A 21,216-nucleotide genomic window follows, 5' to 3' on the forward strand; every position below is an offset into this window, starting at 1 on the left:
CCAGGATAACAGAATGAGTTAGGGCCACAGCCAGATCAGACCACAAGCTTCCTGTTTGTGTGTGTGTGTTCACACTGACCCCTTGGCAACATGAGCTTAAAATTTGCCCAATGTATTATTTAGTATCAGTTTAGAAATGTAATAATCTTGGGAAGTGGTTTTCTTCTTCCTGGAAGGTCAGTTTGCCAATGTGTATTGAACTTTTAATCCATCCACTTTCCTTTTATCTAGTCTTTCTTTATTTTATCCACCCGTTCTTATATTTCCCCTTCATCATTACAACAGGGATCCACAACCTAGCTACCCAGGCAGTTCTTTCCTGAGTAAAAACATAATAACAAAAATTCATGGCAGTTTGAGTCCTCACACACACCGTTAGGAATATGGAAGACATGTCACAGGTTCCATCATCACTTTAAGTGAGTATCTACAAATTCTCCTGGGCACTGTTTCTGGGAGTTTTTCCGGTATCATCTCACCACTCTTTACATAGTCAACCTTGCCAGCCCCCAAGACGCACGAAAATAAACCTCTGCTGAAGAAGGAGTTTTCCTTGAGCTTTTAGTTACTGTTCCACTGCAGAGAAGCCCAGAGCCTAACGCAGTCTGAGTGGCGTTGGCGTTGACCACCCCAAGCGAACTGGGGCACTGCAAAAGCTTCCTGCCTTCTTCCCCGGCACGCAGGACTTCAGCTCTGGCTCGAACCCGGCTTCCTCAGTTTCGAGACCTGAAGCGGCAGGGCGAGTCCAGCCCGGGGAGTCGGGCTCCGGCGGCGGCCCGCGGTGTAGCTGGCAGGCGGCAGGCTGGGCTGCACTGGACGCGGCCAAGCGGCTGGTGCGCGCCCGCCGCGCGGTCGGAGTGCAGGGCTGGCGCCCCGCGGGAGGCAGGCGCGCTCCCACTCTCAAGCCGCGGCTTCCCTCAGCTCCCAATCTTCTCAGCTTCCGCGGATAAACCCACCGCCGCTCTCCACCTCCGGCTCCGAGCGCGCTGTTCTCTCACTCCTCGCTTACATAACGCGAGCAGGCGCGCTCCCGCCGCCTCTTGCCCCTGCACCGACTTGGGTTGGGCCCTCCTCGCCTCCGTGGCCAGCGCCTCCGCGCCCCTGTGCGCCCCGCGCTAGGAGGTGACCCTCTCTGGCCACCCGGCAGCGGCGGCAGCCGGGAAGTCTCTCTGCCCGCAGGAGAACCTCGCGATTGGAGCCGCGAGCGCCTCACCGTGCGCAACTCCCTCCCTCGGCTGCCCCCTCCTCTCGCTGCTTCTTCCTCTCCCTCCGCCCCCCCCCGCCCCCCGCGTGCCTGTGTGTGTTCGGCACAGACGAGGGGACCCAGGGAGCAGTCCAGGCTCGGCGCGCGGCGGAGCTGCGGCTGCTCCTGCTGCCGAGGGCAGCGACGAGGCGGCCGCCTTGCGCCTCCGCGGACTTCCCAAGTGGGGGCAGAGCAGCCTCTCGCGAAGCCGCTGGTTGGGAAGGCGCTGGGAAAGAGGGACCTGCAAACTCCTCCTCGGCGTCCCCTCCCCACCCTCTTTTGGCCCCTGCCCTAGGAGAAAGTGGAGTGTGGCGCTCGGCGATCATTATTTCTTCAGACAGCTTCGCGGTGCACCGATTCGGCGGCAGCCCAGTGGGGCTCTCGGCTGTTGGCGCGCCTCCGTGTGTGCGGTGTCCCCCGGCACGCCTCGGTCGACGATGAGGAAAGGTCTGCGGGCGACAGCGGCCCGCTGCGGACTGGGACTGGGATACGTGCTGCAGATGCTCGTGCTACCTGCCCTGGCCCTGCTCAGCGCCAGCGGCACCGGCTCGGCCGCCCAAGGTAAGAGGGTCCGCCGGCTCCGCGGCCGCCTCTCTTCGCTTCTCGGGCTTCCCTCCTTCTTCCTCTCCTCCTCAGTTCTCCTGACTTCCTTACTTCGCCTCGTTTCCCTCAACTGGAAATCACTTTAAATTCTACTTTTCCAACTAGTCGGGAAGCTTTGGTCATAATTATTTTTAATCTGTCATCCTTGATGGGCACAGCGGGGCCAGGGACGCACGGAGTGTGGACACGCGTCCACCCCTGGCCATGTGGGAGCCTGGTGTGTCTTTTGCACTTTCTGTCCGACACTCTCACGTCGTTGCACATTGCTCACCCCGAGGTTTGGAGGGACTCTGGGTGCGGGCGGCGGCGTGGCCTGCCGCTGGTGCTCTCTGATGCGCAGAGGCTCCCCGCGCTGTGCCACGTCTGGGTTTGCGGGATCTTCAGCGAGTCTCAAGACGCCAGACGCCCAGCGGCTCTCAGCTGAGATAACGCGTCCCTTGCGGCCGGGGACCCTCCGCCGCCGGTGCCCCTCGGCGGCTGCCCCGGGCGCGGTGGAGATTCGCGGGGCAGCGGGACGGCGTCCCAGCCCGCGGCAGGCCCGGGGTGTGCGCGCCTCCCCGCTCTCGCACCCTCTCCGGGTCGCCCTACTCGCCGGCCACGGAGAAACTTAAAACCTCTCAGCTGTGAGGAAACGGACTGGTCGTTCAAACTAAATCCGAAACTCCCCAGGGGTAACCCGACCACTTTATAACTGACATTTTAATGCGTCTGAGCTTTAAAAAATAAGTGGCCGGGGCCCTGGGCACACCCGGGATCTAGAGGAGCTTGGCCAGGAGTTAAGGGTGGGTGAGGGCGGAGGGGAGGCTCAGAGGCTGACCGCCGTTTTCTTCTTGCCCTCCGAGTTTGAGGTGATGGAGGCAAATCTCTGCCTTCCGAGCCCTTCCAAGAGGAGTGGAAGAGACTGAAGGGAGAAAGCCAAGACTCCCCTCTCCGGGGTCTCTCTCGGGTCATCTGACCCCCTTCCACCTCCTGGCCAGGCCGAGCACCCCCCTGGGTCTTGCCGCCCAGTTTTGTGGCGGTCGGTGGCTCCGCGCTGGCAGCTCAGCTTTTCCCTGGGATGAGGGTGGGGGTGGAGGAAGCTTCCGCAGCGTTCGGAGGTAATCCAGGCATCCTATCATCTCGGTTACACTCTTTCCAAATTTGGAAACCGGAGGAGGTGCGGCGAGAGCCTCAACTCCTCGGGAGATGCTCAGACACTCCGGAGGTTAGCGACAGTGTTCCCGCAGATCTGCGGAGAAGCTGGGGGCGAGGGCGTGGGAGGTGGAGGCGGGCGCCCGGCGCAGGCTGGCGTGGTCCGGGTGGGGCGGTAAGTGATTAGCTGGGCTTTGTGAATTAGCCATAGCTGCTTCGGGGAGTAAATTTTCCTGCTGCCTAGCTAAGTAGCCACGCTCATAAATCCTTCCCTTCTAGCCAGATGCCTCCCATCCCCGAGGTTTTGCCCTGGTTTTCTTATTCATATTTCTAAAGCTCATGTATTTTACAAAGGAATCCACATTGAGAATCATAAACTTATTGTAGGTTTCTTGAAATTGGAAGAAGTTCTCAGGACGGCAGCTGAGGGTACTTCGAGGGGGCGTTTGCAAGTTGAAGTGAGCAACCTGATGAATTGTTGTGGAATCAACCGCGTGACTCCCTGTGGAATTCGCCTGCTGTTATTGGGCGCACAAAGGACTAAGCTATAGGGTGGGGGTGGAGGTGGGGACGGAAGGGGGACCAGGCAGTAAGAGAACTGTTTAGGGAAAGGACAAGTTAAAGTCCCCAAAGATGCCAAACGGGAGATCTAGGATCCCTGCCGAGAGCTTACTACAGCCAAATTAAAAAGACTGGATAGGAAAAAAGATCAATAAAGATAATCAAACAGAAGATTGTAAGTGGATTAATATTGAAAGAAGAGGGGAGAAGCGATTAAAAGAAAAGATGCCCAGGATAGACTGAGCGTTTGCCTCTTACACTTTTTTTCATTTCATAGACCAGGCAAGCCAAAGATTGAGGATTGAACCAACTCTTCTGATCTTAAGTGGAACAATTAAATGTATTCTTTTGGGTTTGTGCATTTCACTGCTGTTTCTCTCCGTTTATTTTTTTCTTTCAGTTCCTGGTGGACAGACTGTTTGAATCTTGTCTTTGAGAGACACACTATTCCACCCCTTTAATCTTTGGTTTCCTCTGTATTCCAGGATAACAGATATTCCTGTTAGGTGTCAAAAATGTAGAAAGCACCAAACTCTACTTTCTGCTACCATCACTATCGCTCTAATCCATTCTCCCAGCCTGTTTTCTGTTGAACTACTATTAAATACACTTTCTTCTCTGAATCACACTCCTGTAATAGTTTGATAAGGAAGTCAGACCTTTCTTTCCTTCGAATTTTTTCTGTTTTTTTTTCTCCTCTCTCTTTGGACTAGATCACTAGGAAAATACAAGATGCTGTTGCTCCCTCAAAGTATGATTTCCTTATGCTGAGGGCTTAAAGATGGGGATAAACACTTTCTTATGAATGGAAGTATGTATGCAATTAAGGTGAGAAAGTTAATATAAGCACTTTACAATGTGAGTAAGCTTTTTATTCTGTTGTTAGAAAGATACTAGAAAATTGAAAGTTTTAGGAAATACATGTCTTCAGAGAGAGCCAAGAAAATAATAGATGTTTAAGAGAAAAAAGCAGAATGGATATTATTTGTGAGTGTACTCGTTTTGTAACTGTGGTTTGAAAAAAGACAGCAGTCATTTTAAACAGGTCCTTGGGAGAGTCTTTAGGCTTTAAGCAACAACTTTCTCCTTTTTGGCTATGTTCTAATTGTTTCATTCAAGATTGCTGGGAACTCCTAGCTCCAGGGAATTTGTGGTGTTTCTGACTTTCAAGAATGAAAGATTTCACCAGGAAAAGGCTCTGTGTGTGTGTGTGTGTCCAGTTTGCCTCAAAATTAGTGTCCTCTTGAAATGCATTTTATTCCTGGATTACACAGCATTGATATTCTGCTTATCTAGCACCAACTAGTGTTATGAGTGTTAACACCACCAAAGTCAGAACAGAAAATTACTGAAGACTCTAATTAATTGGGATAATTCTCTATTATTGTGAGATAATTTGTAATGTTTTTAAAACAATATACTTCTTCCAAGAAAAAAAGTAAAAATTACTTTCATGCCTTATGCATATTGATGTGGTACAAATAGACAGCTGGCATGGAAGACTGACTTTCATGACATGTATACTGTATAGTTTTTCTATTTCAGGAGCAGAGTAAATTCTTAAGTCAGCATTTGGAATTTGTAGTAAGGAAAAGTAAGCTAGTTTACCTTTGTTTAGACCAATAATTTCATGTCTTCTAGCTTAGGGGATACTTAAAAGGCTTCAGAGAGCAAACTTTCCAAGTACTTGCAAAGACCGAGGAACCATTAAGTTTTTAACATTTACTAATTTCCTGGCCTTCTGTGTTCTGGATCCCGGGGATTCCATGTTCAATAAGACAGGGCCCTAGAGCATCTCCTGTTGTAGTCTGGTTGTCCGATCAGAATTCATACTAGATCCTTGCTAAGCAACCCTCCTAAGGATATGGAAGAGGCATCCAGCTCTCCTAGGCAAACCCTTTTAGCATATTTAGAATTATTGTTGAGACTTAAATATAACTGTTCTCTAATGTATGCTAGGTTCTCCAATTAGTGCAAATAGCCACAGTGCCCTAACTGCCTTTAGCACTTTTCTGATTTAGGTCATGGCTTTGCTGGAGCAGCAGAGGGAGTCACTCTCAGAAGAAACATTAAACCTACACGCGGCAGCCACTTCAAGATGATAATGGGGAAGCATGTGGGGATGGGGCTTGAGCCAGCATTCTTGCCTTGCTCTTTTAGCCTATGTCTTCTTTTTTAGTTTGACTTTTGTGTTTGTGGCAGTTAGGAACAAACCTGTTCACGTCGCCTCAAATCAGAAATCCGTGAGCTGCTTGCATGGTGGATGGCATTAGAAGTAAAGTTCTGGAACAGTTATCATGCCCCATAATGTATTCTGTTTGTTAGGGAGTTGAGAAGACAGCTTCACCCTTCGAGGAAGACAGGCTTAGAACCATCGAATTGTGATTTGCATTCCGAAATGTAACAGTGGGCTGCTACTTTCTGGATTCAAGCATCCTGTGTTAGTAGTAAACACAGGGCAAGCTAGAGTTGCAGCAGGAATGGTATCAGGGGTTCCATAGTTTCTGCACAGAGGAACTTAAGGGCAGGAGTTTGGTTGGAAGTGGTTTGGTCTTAAAACTGTTTGTACTGCAACTGTCTTATTAGATCTTACTTAGGTTTAATATATCATTGGTCTTGCTTTGGGGAGGCACAGGTTAGAGGCTGTGAGTAGTGTGTGCCCATTCTGCCTGTTAGTTTAGTGGTTATGACTGCCTCATAATACTGCTGCTGCCACTTCCTAGCTGTGTGGCCACTGGTGAGTTATTTAGCTTCTCTGTGCCTCAGTTTCCTCAGATGTAAAATGGGGATAAGGTAATCTATAAGTCAGATGAGAGCTGTATGAATTAACACATCAAAAGTGTGAGCAACAGTATTCTTTGGTTTCTATATCTGTAAACCACAGACAAAGAAATCTAGAAAATTAAAATTTAAAGAAATTAAAGGTCAATAATTTTGAACCCAGAGTAGGGTTTGCTGCAGACACTGCTTCCCCTAAAGTCACAGATGGAGTTGTCTGAGGAAATGCTCCAAAATGTCCCACTGCAGACTCCTGGGCATGGCATGGTTCTTTGAACAGCCTGTGAGAAGCTATCTCTTTTCATAGCCACACTTTTTCCTTTTCACACAATCTGGGAAATTAACCTAATACCAGTTCTAAAAATGCCATGTTAAGTCACAGCCTATTGAGCCCTGGCTCCACTATTTGACTTCCTATCTTCACAATGAATATTGAAAAATAATCTTGCATAAATCTATAAATACTTTTATTTAAAAAATTACATGTAAATTCCAGATTTTCAGATAACTGTTTTGAGAAAACCAGCCTGTTGAGCAAATGTGGATAGTTTTTCTTAAAAAAAAAAAAAGGACACAAGTGTATATCTAAAAATCATAATGGAATACATGATAAAACAACACAAAAATACAGAAAAACAAGGGAAAGCAAATCACCAAGACTTTCATACATTCAAGTTATATTTGCAATAGAAAGTTTCAGCATCATAATGTAGAACAACATGGGTAATCTAGATAATATGTATTTTGAAAGTGTCACACTTAATTACTCCTATTTGTTTAATGGTTAATGCCAGTTTTCATGTTTAGTGCTTTTTTTTTTTGTCCATGTCATGTGGATTATGGGATTTCAGTTCTCCAACCAGCAATCAAACCTAGGGGCCCAGCAGTGAGAGCTCCAAGTCCTAACCACTGGACAGCCAGGGAATTCCCTCATGCTTGTAGTAAATGTTATTTTCTGGCAAAATTTTAAGATAAAACTAGACATTTGTGAGAGTTTGTGTTATTTAGAGTTAAAACACATCTTTCTCTTACAGTATCTTCATTCCACTTTTACTTTTGGATTGCCTGGTCTGCAGTTAGAGAGTCCTAAATTTCTCATTCTTTTTCTCTTTTAACCTAACTCCTTAAAGCTATGTATGGGCTCTTCTTTGACGGCAGATTGCTTATGGATTTGTAGAAGAGCGCTCCATGAATATGAGACCTTGGCTATTGTTCCAGTATCACTTAGTTCAAGGATGTTTAAGCTAAAATAGAAACTATGAGAAACTCAACGCTATTCTTTATGTGACATTTTTAAAGTATAGTAAGTTTGCCTTGAGCAAGATTTAAAAAACTATAATTTGGGAGAATGGCATTGAAGCATGTATATTATCATATGTGAAATGAATCACCAGTCCAGATTCAATGCATGATACAGGATGCTCGGGGCTGGTACATGGGGATGACCTGGAGGGAGGATATGGGGAGGAGGGAGGTGGGAGGGGGGTTCAAGAAGGGGAACACATGTACACCCGGGGCGGATTCATGTTAATGTATGGCAAAACCAACCAATATATTATTGTAAAGTAATTAGCCTCCAATAAAAAATTAAAAAAATAAAAAACTACTGTTTCTTTTTTTCTAGTTTTTAAAAAGAAATCCAATGATTCAATAATTTAGTTTCTCTTATTTTAAATATTTATGACCTCCAAATCTGTAGAAATTTTAATAACAAAAATTATATAGTAATAATTTAATGAGCTAACAAGCTCAAAACTAGTAAACTTTTTTACATTCTCTACCTGATTAGAACTCTTAGAAGAATTTCTGCCTTTTCATGAAAACCTAATACATATATTATGTTGTAACTATTTGGACTCTTTATAAACAAAATGTTGAAAATATTATCATAATTTTACAATTAAAATGAGTTCAGGGTTAAAGTTGTAATGTGGTTTCTCATTTTGAGAGTTCCTGCCCCCAAAAGTTGCTCCCTTAGGATTATATAATGAGGTTTTGAAAGCCACAGAAGAATGTCTCCAGATTTGATACTTAAAACCTATCTAGTCATTCACACATAGTGTTAAAGTTACTGTGACATTAATTAAATTGAAGTTATAATTTGAAAAGTGAGCTGAAGCTTTCAAAGTGCCAAATATGCTGGTTTTTGTCCTTATGTCAGTATACCTTTTTATTAGCAATGGGTAGGAGAATCCCAGGGACGGCGGAGCCTGGTGGGCTGCCGTCTATGGGTCGCACAGAGTCGGGCACTACTGAAGCGACTTAGCAGCAGCAGCAGCAGCAGTGATTCAAAAGTGCTTTAAGTATTGAAAGTATAAGCTTAACATCTGAAAACTCCAGTGTTTGGGGAATACCCTCTTCTAATTAAATAAGCATGTCTCATCACAGTGTGGTAGTGGAATGAAAGAGAGAGGAGACAGGTGAGACTTCATTTTATTGATGTGCTTCTTAGAGTTCTTACTTAAAATATGAGGGTTCCAAATAATCATCTGTTAACAGATGATATTGATTAATCAAATTTCATTCTAGAGTTACCAGTCTTATTTATTTTTAAATGTTGTGAGGATAAGGGTTTTATCTTCATTAATCATTGTCATTTGGAACCTGTGGCTAGATTCATTTCTTGGCAATTATGAAAGCCATAAAAATGCCTCATGTAGATGAACGTATATTATCTGTTCTTCTAACTAAGAATGTGTGAAACAACAGAAACTCCCTCTGCACATTAAACAAGTTTATTGATGAAAGCTAACATTTTTCAGTCTTAGTCAATGTCTTAATTGATTATTTAATCATGGGCTGACTGAACTCAAATGTTACTGTCTTTTTTCCTCTGTTCTGAATAAAAATCTTATATATGAACATTCATTTCCAGTAAATAAAACATTAGTGCTTGCCCACTAAAATACATCTGTAGCCCAGTTATAAGGGTAAACATGTCCTTGAGTGGAAATGCAGGTGTTTTCAAAATTCATGAAAATTAGTGTGCATAATAATATAAAATATGAAAGAGCAATGTAGAAGTAAAGTAGACCATTTGTTCAGAAAAACAACGATTTTAAGATAATGCATAATGTACATTCTCTTAGACAAGAGAAGTTTAGTGCACTATGATAGGCTTGTGGTATAATAATATCCACTTATAAATTACAGGCATAGTGAAATACATCCAGGTATCAGGCAAAAGTGATGGGGAGCAGTTTGGGACTATTCTAGTCTCTGTGAATTTGCAAGTTTGTTTTTGCACTCAAATTGAGTATTTTAGATGATTCCATTATCTTTTGGTAATTTCAAAAACCTTAAAAAAATCTTTCTAAATCTGAATCAGAGACTTCTCTTAAACAAATGGTATTCTCTGACATTTTCGGAAACTAAAAGTGATAGTCAGTGAAGAAAGCATTGCTGTTGTTTTATTATATGTGATTATCACAAACCTGTGTTATCTCTGATCCAAATCAAATAGCCAGATTGCTACCACAATAAAACCTTTGATTGGAAAGACATAGTAAATGATGGCAATTTTACTTTGAGTGTGATGTCTGTGTGAAATATGTTGACTTTTGAATTCAGCTTTTGCTAAGGGAAAATGATTCATTTTATCTTCCATTGAATAAAGAGTTTGATAAATATATACATTTTAGCCACCCAATGGAAGTAGGCAAGTTTGGCAAGCAGAAATCTTGGAGTCATTCTAGAAAAAACAGTAATTACCTTACCTGTCATTTTCTTTAGCAACTTTCCTTCTTTCCTCTGTATCTCCATAAGATCATGAGAGAGCATAGACTTTTAAATGCGTTAGGGATCAAATTCAAGGATTGAAAGAGCCTGAGACATTTTCCTCCCAGCTTGCTACAACCATCACCCACAGAGCATGCGGCTTGGTGGAAAACAGAAGCCTGTTTCAGAAACTGCTCTCAGAAGCTGAGGAAAAACAGGCATGCTCAAATGATTTATTGTTTGTGCTATCCGGAATAGAGACCTAAGATCAGTATTTCATTATAATATTATTCAATGGCACTCTGACTTGAAACCTTTATATAAATAGAGTCTTGATACACACCTATTTCCGTGAACATAGCAAAAGAGTTTATAAAATATTTAAAAGATATATATTTTTATACATCACATTTGGATTTCACTTGGACCTGTTTGAGCAGGATGTACTTGTTTGAGAAATCTAGACTTAAAGTTATATACTGATACATGGAATCCTTCAAAGTTCTCTATAAAATGCATTTACAGTTCCTCAGCTACTCTGTTGAATAGTGTCATTAATAATACCACCATTGTATGTTAAATCTCACCTGTAAATCAGAAATTGAATATCATTCTTAGGATATATAGGAGTTATTAGGGACAATTGTCCCAGAAAAGAATTTGCTTAAATGAAGTTTTATCTTTAATATAAATAACAGTACATTTATAGAAAATGTTACCAATATCTTTCTCTTATATATTAATCAAAATATATATTTATTTTTGCTTATGTTTGCTGCTGCTGAAAAAGTGTAGAAGAAGGATGACTAGAAAAAGTTTTAACAATAGATTTGTTTTCCAAGTAGGGATGGGGTTAATCAGTTTATTAACTTTATTAGAAACAATGATCACGTGAAAGATACACATGTCATTTTTTATAGAATGAAATATCTATGGAATTATTTCCCAGGAGGGCATTTCCTGGAAGACTTTTAGTGGAATGAAGAGTTATCTATGAGCATACACACACACACACACACACACACACACACACACACTTATGTTTGCACACATTGTGTGTGTAACTCTTTGTTTTAGGAGAATTCATTGTCAAACAGTCTTGGCAATATCCCTAAAAAGCAAACAAACAAAACCTATCAAATAAATGAAACCAAACTTACTGAAAAGGAATTATAAGGTGGTTATTGAATAGGGAATTAGGTTTCATCCCTGGTTTCTAGCTGAAAAATTATATTCTTTTCTGCTAAAAGTGCCTTGTTGTCGACCAGTCGTTAAGTTGTCTACAGAAGTGCATGGTAGAGCTGCATCTGCTTCATTTGCGCAGTGGCTTATCTGATAGAAGCAGTTTTCTCCTGCCCTGCAAGTGACAGAAATTGGGGGATCTCCACATACACTGGCTTGTTTTAAACATGTGGAGAAAAAATAGCATATTTTCCTACACATGCGTGTGTGCATCCTAAGTCACTTTAGTCATGTCCAACTCTTTGCGACCCTATGGACTGTAGCCTGCAGGCTCCTCTGTCCGTGGGATTCTCCAGGCAAGAATACTGGAGTGGGTTGCCATGACCTCCTCCAGGGAATCTTCCCCACCCAGGAATCAAACAGTGTTCCTTACATCTCCTGCATTGGCAGGTAGGTCTTTACCACTAGCGCCACCTGGTAAGCCCATTTTCCTACACAGTAGACTATAATTTTTTGACCAAAAGAGAAGGCCAACTCTCGTCTGTGCATGAGTGAAATGTTTCATTCACATGTGGGACCCCCTCTTTAACAGAGACAATGTTTGCCTGGTAAGCACCTTGCCTGAGGTGATGTCTTATGATTGGGCAAATTGAAGGCAGTCAGTTGTGTTGTTTTTTAACTGGCAATATGTTTCAACTTCTTAATAAAATGGAATTATGTTTCCAGGTGGAATGTTTACTTTTCTTGGACTCCATCAGATGCCATAGAGGTGTTTTTATTTCCAGATTTCTCCATTATATCCATTGATACCTCTATTTAAATGAACAAAGATAAAATTAGTTGAGGGGGAAAGAGTTGTTCCTGCTGAAAGAAGATAAAAAATTTAATTCCACGTAGAGGGATAATATGATTTCCTGCTTGTTTTTAATATTATATTAAATGCAGGTTAATATATATTTACATGACACATCAATATGTAAATATATGTTAATTATTGCCATGTTTCCACATCACTTGGCATTTCTGAACTAGGATTTTAAAAGATGCAAATAAATTCTAGCACACAGGGAATTGTTTCCTATGTTCTCTATCTTACATATCATATGTTCATGGATGACATAGTGTTTTCATAAGAAAACTATGTAATATTCTGTTAAGAACAGCAAAGTAATAATAATAATGTCCCACAAAGTTTTGGGATTGCAAGTCTAAATGCTAATGAGAGGTTGCCTGTTTAATGCTGAATTGCAAGGTTAAAAAGAGGGTCTTAAAGATAACAGCAGATTCCACAGCCCTTGAGTTTGTTTTGCATTCAATGACAGTCACTAAATTAGGGAAAGGAATGTTCAAACAACACACTTGAGGAAAAGTGATTTTTATAGAAAGGAGCCATTTCTGCTAATAGCCAGTAACTGCACGTAACCCTGCTGACATTAAAAGTCCATTAGCTAAGCTCAGTTTAAATAGCAGCTGATGCAGTGTCAGCTAAATGTACACTGGAATTTTTTCATATAATGCAGTAATAGCAGTTCTGTAATTTTTTTCTAAAACTACATACATTAAGTAAAACAAATGTCATCTGATAGTACTGGCAGGGCTGCTAATAAGCAGGCAGAGATTTGTGATGAAACAAAAGTAACAGTCTATATAACAAGAAGACAATAAATGGTAGTGATGGTTTTAAAAGGAAGCCTTTGAGAAAAATCATATGGAGAAGCTTAAGCTGACATCCAGAAAGAGTTGTTTCCATAGAAGCACGTATTAATGTGCACTACTTTGAGATATTCATTTAAAGTGGAGTGATTTTTTTACCATTAGCCTCAGTGTTTAGTATTTCAGTGTATTTTGAAACAACAGGAAGCCCCCTCCCTAGACACTGTTATATGTATAAATAGCAAGGGAGTGGGGGGATGGGGTAAAAGGAGATTGAAAAAAGAACACAAGTGAAAAAAGAGATGTAACTTCATATGTGTTAATATCTTTAAGGAGATTACTATGGTAATATTTTTAAGCAATCTGATTTATTAATGCTGCCTACAATGAAATCAAAGTTTGAAATATTTATATTATTGCCCCCCTCCTGTTTTTCCATCTTTTGAATATTTTCCAATCTCCATTTTAATCATCTGAAAGACAGGGAGTTTTACTGGAAATTTTTAATAGAATCCAAAGATTTTTAACAAGTTATCTTAAAGAATTCTCTAGGACAGTGTTCTGTAACTGTGAGGCCATTGTGGAGACAGTGAGGGTCACTTTGTAATCTAATGGGTGAGTTGGGAACAGGGCAGTAATTAATCAGTGGCTGTCGTGCTCACACCACTATAAAGTATTACGAGAACCTTCATGCTGACCACCCCTCCCCATTATCAGACCATTAGTAAAACCCTGTACAGGCAACAATGGGGAGGCCTGCCTAAGCTTATGACCCTAATCACTTGGGTATAAGCTTTGTGCATATTTTCAGAATGGTCACTAGAATTCTTATCACATTTTTGAGTACTCAGAATTATTTATCTTTGTAATTTAAGAATTTATTTATGTCTAACATGAGATATCTTACACATACACAACCTGAAATATTACATTTTTTGTTTATTTTTGTTTTAAAGTTAACTCAGTTTTCTTTATATGATTAAAAAATACCTCACATAACTCTGTGTGGCTTGAAAAGAGGGAAAGAGAAAGGAAAAGGGAGAAAAAGAAGAAAGGACTACTATTTAACCATAATGGGGTGACGGAGATCTCCCTTTTATGTTCACAGCTTTTCATACAAACGTTTCATAATAAAATCAAGAAGTTCTCTTTGGTGCTGGTAACTGTTTTAATTCAGTTCAGGCCACTGTAAAGACTTATTTTGAATGAATTGGAAGCTTCTATGGATAGAGTTCATGCAATTAAATTCCTAACCAAAATCCCACTTACTAACATATTGCATGAGGGACTTGATGAATAATCTCGTCTTTAGTATGTAACTCAAACATTAATAACAGATGGAAATATGCCTAAATTCAACCAGTAAGCTTTGATTTTTAATTCTAAACTGACTTTAGTTTTTTCAGACTAAAACATCTGTTAAAAGTGACTATTTTCTGTATGTTTTTTTCTTTTCTGTTGCATAAATCTATCACAAGATGAAAAGAGAATGCCAGAGTATTTGGCCACGTGATAAATTTGTACATATCTATGAACTAGTATTATGAAATTGAATTATGTTGAAAATTATCAGATGATGCTCAACTGAATGAAATAGGACAATTATTACATTAGAGTTTGGAATAGTTTTTAGAAAAAAAATTACCCTGCAATGTAAATATACTGTTGCTTTCTTGGAAGTTTTACAATGTGTTGTTGTTGTTGTTGTTTTTGATGAAGAATTACATTTTGAAAATTTTTGAGTGAACATAATGTATAGTATGGCTTGGTGTTAAGTTGAATTTGTTCATTTATACTTGGAAAACTTTTCTTAAAATAATATTTAATAATGTCTGTTGTTTAGTGTGATTATCATGACTGTTTAGAATAGTGAATGGTTTAGATCACTGCTTTTTTGCTTTTTAATATTTCTTTCTTTTGACACTTAAGGAATTAAAACATATTAAATATATGCGTGTATGTGTGGGTCTGATAATTTCCTGGTATAGTAAGTTAATAAAAATTCATTGCAAAAAATAATGTTTACAATCAAGAGTGTTCTTGGCAACTATGCTAGCAAAATATTAAATACTTACGCAGTCTTTATAAATAAGTCTCTTGGTAAAAGTGAATAAACTGAGCTTAGCTCTAAGCCTGAATATTGAATACAAATTTAAAATAGCTTCATCCCACATTTGTAAGAAGAATGTCAGAGTAAGAATAGTATTTACATCACAGAATTACAAAGATTAACAGGGTTGTAAAAAGGGAAGAATTGAGGACACAGTACCTGGCACATGATACATGCTTAATGCACATTACAGATTGTTGTTGCTGTTGTATCTTCATTATGTACATCTTGGCACTAGTATGAAAATCATTGAATATATCACAGGAATGAAAAGATTGCACTCAATTGGGGGTACTAACAGGTGGAAAAATATCACTTAAACCAACAAAAGCATGTTGTCGAAGATGAAATTCTTAAAAAGAATTTGGTAGATTTAAAAATCACATTTTAAAATATCCTGTTAAGTTGTCAGGTTTTAATTGTACATTAAAACTCTTTGGAAACTCAACACATGTGCTTGGGTTTTATGGACATGTTTTAGATGATTTTTTTTTTCCTATGCTGGATTCTAAATGTTGAATATATTCTACTAAAACTAGTATCTATTAAATGTTAACGAAATAATCAGTTTATATTTTTCTCTACTATATATTAGCTATACTTGTAAAGACAAGTGTAAGTAAAAAGACTGGAAAAAACAATTGGAAAATTCTTTAGTTTTTCCTAACATTTAAATGCTTTCTGGCTCAGTGGTAAAGAATCCACCTGTGATGCAGGAGACCTGGGTTTGATCCCTGGGTCGGGCAGATCCCCTAGAGAAGGAAATGGCAACCCACTCCAGTGTTCTGCCTGGAAAATCCCATTGACAGAAGAGCCTGGCTGGCTATAGTCCTTGGAGTCACAAAGGAGTTGGACATGACTTAGTGACTAAACAACAAAATTCTTTCTAGAAGAATGGAAACAGCCTTCTTCACTTATATCAGAAATTTACTGCTATAAAGCAAAGCATTTACCGATCCTAGGTAGAAGCAAAATTTATTAAATTGAAGTTTCCAAGCAAAGCCAAAGTTCCTATATGTGTGAGGGGCATGTTATAATATAGGCAAACAGGTAAATTAAGATACACAAACTTATGTATTTTATAATTGACACTAGCATTTAATAAAGTATTTTTTCTAATGGATTAGTTCATGAACAAACTATAGCTGAACTCTTATAGTTTCTCAGACATATATGTTAATTATGATATATATGATGGGAAAGGGAAAAAAGTACAGATCATAATTTTACTTAAAAAAAGTTTTCTAGTGTACATTTATAAAATGGAAGTACTGTTGCTTAAGTTATAACTTTATTTTGAAAACAATGGATATAAAAATGCTTTTAGCTATAAACAACATTCAGTACTATATTTTTTAGTTCACTGTAACATTAAATAATCTGTTCAGTCTTTAGTTTACTGTGACATCAAATAATCTTGTTTGTTCTTTTTTAAAATATTCTTTAAAATGTGCTATTGTAAAATTAAAAGCATAAAAAACTTTTTCCTCAAAATGTGTCAACTTGATAAGAAGACTATAACCCAAAGCATTTATGACCAAAAATAATGCAATTATGGACATTTAGCAAACAATGTAATAGATGCATTGACTTAAGTAAACAAGGATAACACCATCACTAAAATGATACACAGGAAACACTTTGTAAAGCCCATTGAACATTGATTCTGTTGCCGTTTTCTTTGTTTAAAAAAGCAAAGTTTAACACACTTAGTTTATACTCCAGCCCTCCGCCACCACAACCCCCTCACTTCCCCAAGTCCAGCATTGTAAGAAACATCCCACTTTTAAAAGAGAAAATTAATAAGAAGTCTAGAATCAACAGTATGGTTTAGTTCCTACATAATTATGAAAACTTATCTTTATAGCATCTTATTCCACTTAAAAAACCCAACAGAAGCAACCTAGAATGTTTTAATGATTGATTAAACTGCTCATTTGGGGTTTTCTGCTGTATATAACATTTGGTTTGCAGTAGTTTTCTTTGAACATTTCCAGGGGGGAAACCACAACCATTAAAAAGATGAGACTGTATTTCTAACCCCTCCTTCTAGGGTATACCTGTATTTTTGTTTGTTTAATTTTTAAATAAAGACAAACTTCTCAAAACTTTAATTTTCTGAACATTAAATGGTCTTAAGCAGTTCTAGTGTGTTATTACTTAGGTCTTGTTATTTAAAATTGATATGAAAAATATTTATTTTGTGCCAGAATGCATTTTTATTTGTTATTATTTTTTCAGGAAGGAGGGGCAATTTAGAAAGTCAAGTTGTTGAAGCAAACAAAAATTAATTTATTTCAGAGTCTCATATATGTTAGATGTTTGTAAGCACTTACATTCAATCCTTTAATGATGTTAAATTATGAAAGATGACATATATTACTGAAACATATTTTGAATATGTCTGTTTCTCCCAACTGGATCACTAAAGAAGATTTTTCCTGCTTCTTGTCCTGCCTCTCTCTCCTTTATTCTCCACACAGAAGCTAGGCAAATACTACAAACATCATCAGTAAAGCTCTTTTTCCTAAAACCCTTTGATGGCTTTCTGTTGCTTCTAGAATGAGACCTAAACTTAATATGGTTAGCATAGATATTTGTTCTTAAACCTCTAATTCCATTCCTGGTATTCCTCTGTGGTTATGGTTTCCTCTGAGCATGCACCGTTCCCAAGCCTGGCTCTGGTGTTTCAGTGCAGCTCTAGAAGGGGACATCCTTCAGATATTTTTAACAAGCTGGCAGTGAGTGCATCCCTTCTGTTCCGTTCAGTCACTCAGTCGTGTCAAACTCTTCGCGACCCCGTGGACCATAGCCTGCCAGGCATCTCCGTCCATGGGATTCTCCAGGCAAGAATACTGGAGTGGGTTACCATTTCCTTCTCCAGGGGATCTTCCCAACCCAGGGATCGAACCCGGGTCTCCCGCATTGGAGGCAGACGCTTTAACCTCTGAGCCACCAGGGAAGCCCAGTGAGTGCATATGGCAGCTTATATTCTTCCCTTTGCTGTGAACGAGTGTTCGCTCCTCAGGTTTCATCCCTTTCTTCTAGCTGACTTCTGTTCCACTTTGATGTCTTAGTTTAGGTCTTCATTTCTCCATAGAGCTGCTTTTTACACCCAACTGTAACACTCTTTCCTTTTCCCTATGTCCCCAGCTAGCGTGTCAGCAGGAAGAGGGCAGTAAGCATGTTCACTGTGGTATCTCTAGCATGTGAACAGGTGCTTCACGTATGCAGTGGGCATACAATATAGATCTTTTGAATGATGTTGGATAGATGCATAACACATCTTAGAGGGGCTTTTGGTGAGTACCCACTGTGGTGGAGATAACAGGAACTTTCCTGATTCCCTTTGTCACTGACCTGGGGAGCTCCTGTGCTCAGTGAGCGGAATATGGAGTTGAAGGTAGAAAGGACAGTCTCAGGAGTGAAGATTCACCATCCCTTAGATTCTGTCTAAAAGGCCAATCTCCTTGCTTCAGAAATCCATTCCTGACTTCAGATAATCCACCCTTTAATTTGGAGCTAAGTAATGAAGAACTTGGATTCTGATATAGTCAAAGGAAATAAACCTTAGACAATTAGATGGGTAAACAATGTGAGCACAGCTAGACTCTTGGCCAGTTTGGTCAATGTGCCTAAACATAGCATGGGGAGTTAAAGAGACCCACAAATTGAAACAGCACCCTATCAACCCTCAGAGAACCTGATTATTCAGTTATAGAATTCTACCGTATGGAATATTATTAAAATAGATTTTCTGCTGGGTGATGAAATTGTATTATATTAGGATTATTGTTGGGTCAAAAATTGCTCTATAGAGTATTTCTTATTTCTGTCTACTACAAAGTAAATAAGGCTCTTGCAGGGTATGTGTCTTAGTCTGTTAGGGCTACTATAACAAAATAACACAAACTGGATGACTTATGAACATCAGAAATTTGTCTCTCACAGTTCTGGAGGCTGGGAGTCCAAGACCGAGACACCAGCACGGTCATGTGTGTAAGGATCCACTTTCTGATTCCCAGACAGCGATCTTCTGCCTATGTCCTCACCTGGCAGTATGCAAAGGATCTTTGCAGTTCTCCTTTATAAGAACACTAACCCCATTCATGAAGGCTCCACCCTCAAAACCTAAGTATCGCCCAAAGGCCTCACCTCCTAATACTGTCATCTTTGGGGGTTAGGACGCAAAGTATGAATTTGTGTAAGAACAAACATTCAATTTGATGGTATGATCCTATGAGTATGAGGTGGGAGGGTGAGGAAAGGGGGCAGAGTAGTCCAGAGTCAAGAAAAATAAATCTGTTTAGAAGTGCATATTCAATTATCTTCCTGTAATTGACTACTGTTTGAAATTTCTTTTGCTAGGACCACAGTCTATTTTCTTTGGGCAGGATATTTTGTTTTTTAGACTAGGAAATCATATAGTGAAATGTATCATTATTAAACATTACTGAACCAGATATTCTCGCAGGCACTTTTAAGGTGACCAAAATATGTTATGGATTATGCTACACTGCCGGCAAAGAGGAAATTATAACAAGTAACTACTTCTTTTTTGTTAAGACTTCAGTAAACACAGACCCAACTTGCCCTGAGTAATTACCACAGAGAGCTATGCAATGGTCTTTAACTGGTAGTTGTTTGTAATCAAGCAGCCTGAATCTTGCCTTGACATAAAGCAGAGGAAGTGGTTAGGAGACAGACCTGTAATTATCAGCAGCAGGTGCCCATAATGGAATGCCAGAGAGATGTTTAGAGAGGCAAATATTACTTTAGGAAAGCTTTCAGGACTGTCAATTTAGACCAAAAGATGTCTAAATAAAAACTGACTTGAGAGCAATATTAAAAGAATGTGTCTTTGGAAACAAAAGAAAGTGTAATAAATTCCTTTTATGCAAATTAACCTCTTCTTCCATATGCCTAAGTATTATCAAGATATGAAGTCTGAAGGATTGGACTCCGTGTTCAGAAAAGAAGTATTTAATAACTTTAGACACTTTTGGTTATTAAAAGGTTTATGGTTTAAACAAAAGCTCTGCTCTTTATTTTAATAAGTATCACATGAATAAATTAAATGAAAAATTAGCTTTTCTAAAATGAATTTTCATGTCTTCAAATGACACTGGATCATAGATTCCATAATCATACATGACCAAAATTCTCATTTTAATTTTATAAGTTAATAATCTTCTCAATTTGAAGAATCTTCTAATTTGAAGAATAAAAATAAAAGAAACTTTGTGGGCTACGGGAAATCCAAGATGGCTGCTTGGCTTTTCCCAGCTCCCTGACAAACCTCATTTTTTATTTGATGGGTTAAAGCCTCCCTGGCTACAGGGCCTCCATAATAAAAAATCACGGAATATTAAGTTTTGTAAATTGTTAAATTAAGTTCTAGTTTTGTTAATGTCTAGTGTTTACTAATACTCACTGCTGAGACAGTTCCTTGTTACATGATACTGCTAAAAGATTTAATTAAGTTATTAAAAAGGATACTCTAGGTTAGTTTCTAAGGCTTATCTCAGTAACCAATCTTCAGATAAAGGTCAGATGCCCCATAATGTACAACCAGGAGATTAAGACCAGACTATAATCATTTAACGAATGAAGTCAGGTGACTTGGGGTATACCAGGCTTTATCTAATGAAAGTTCTTGACTTATAATTCTTATTTTACTAATAACTGCTAGCTATGGCTATATTATTTTCTATGTCACTTATTTCACTGAGCCTGTGATATAATGCTGAACTGACAGTTCCATATGAGATCAATAATTGTAATCATGTGACTCTGGGTATGGGAAAAAGCAACAAGAGGAAATATTTTCCTGGACCAGGAGGCTAGTAAGACAGTGGTCCAGAGACTTTTGCTACTTGCAAGCCCTGGTCCATTTTAGCACACTGAGTGGCCCATCACTTCCCTAGACCTGGGAATGAGCCTTCCCAGCACCGTGGGACACAATGGCCATGAAATGGTGTCACATCGTCAGATATGTAGCTAAGAAAGGACCCTGCTGACTGGAAGTTGGTACTTGCCAGCTGCCTCTACAAAGATTACATCATGACCATTGCAAGCTACTGACCTTCAACACCCCCTGAAAGAAGTTCAGGGTGAAAATCAGGAATGAGGCACTCTGTGCTCTGAAAAAAAAAAAAAAAACTTGCAGAACAGGCCTTCAGATAGTTAGATCTTTTCAGGAAAAGGTTTTATGAGTTCCAATTCTTGCATCTTCTCA

The 21,216-nt window shown here is 39.6% G+C and overlaps 1 protein-coding gene across 1 annotated transcript in view; it reads left to right on the forward strand.

The window, feature by feature from the left end:
- The first annotated feature begins 1,556 nt into the window (after window positions 1-1,556).
- Window positions 1,557-21,216, forward strand: part of UNC5C (unc-5 netrin receptor C) — a 436,405-nt gene continuing 416,745 nt past the window's right edge. The window contains exon 1 of the mRNA XM_055434976.2: window positions 1,557-1,804. Within this exon, the coding sequence (XP_055290951.1) occupies window positions 1,681-1,804 (124 nt within the window). The 5' untranslated portion in view covers window positions 1,557-1,680. The remainder of the gene's footprint in view (window positions 1,805-21,216) is intronic.

The sequence above is a fragment of the Moschus berezovskii genome, chromosome 5 (genome assembly GCF_049115385.1).
Source record: "Moschus berezovskii isolate FMDL1 chromosome 5, NW_MosBer_1.0, whole genome shotgun sequence".
Taxonomy (NCBI): Eukaryota; Metazoa; Chordata; class Mammalia; order Artiodactyla; family Moschidae; genus Moschus; species Moschus berezovskii.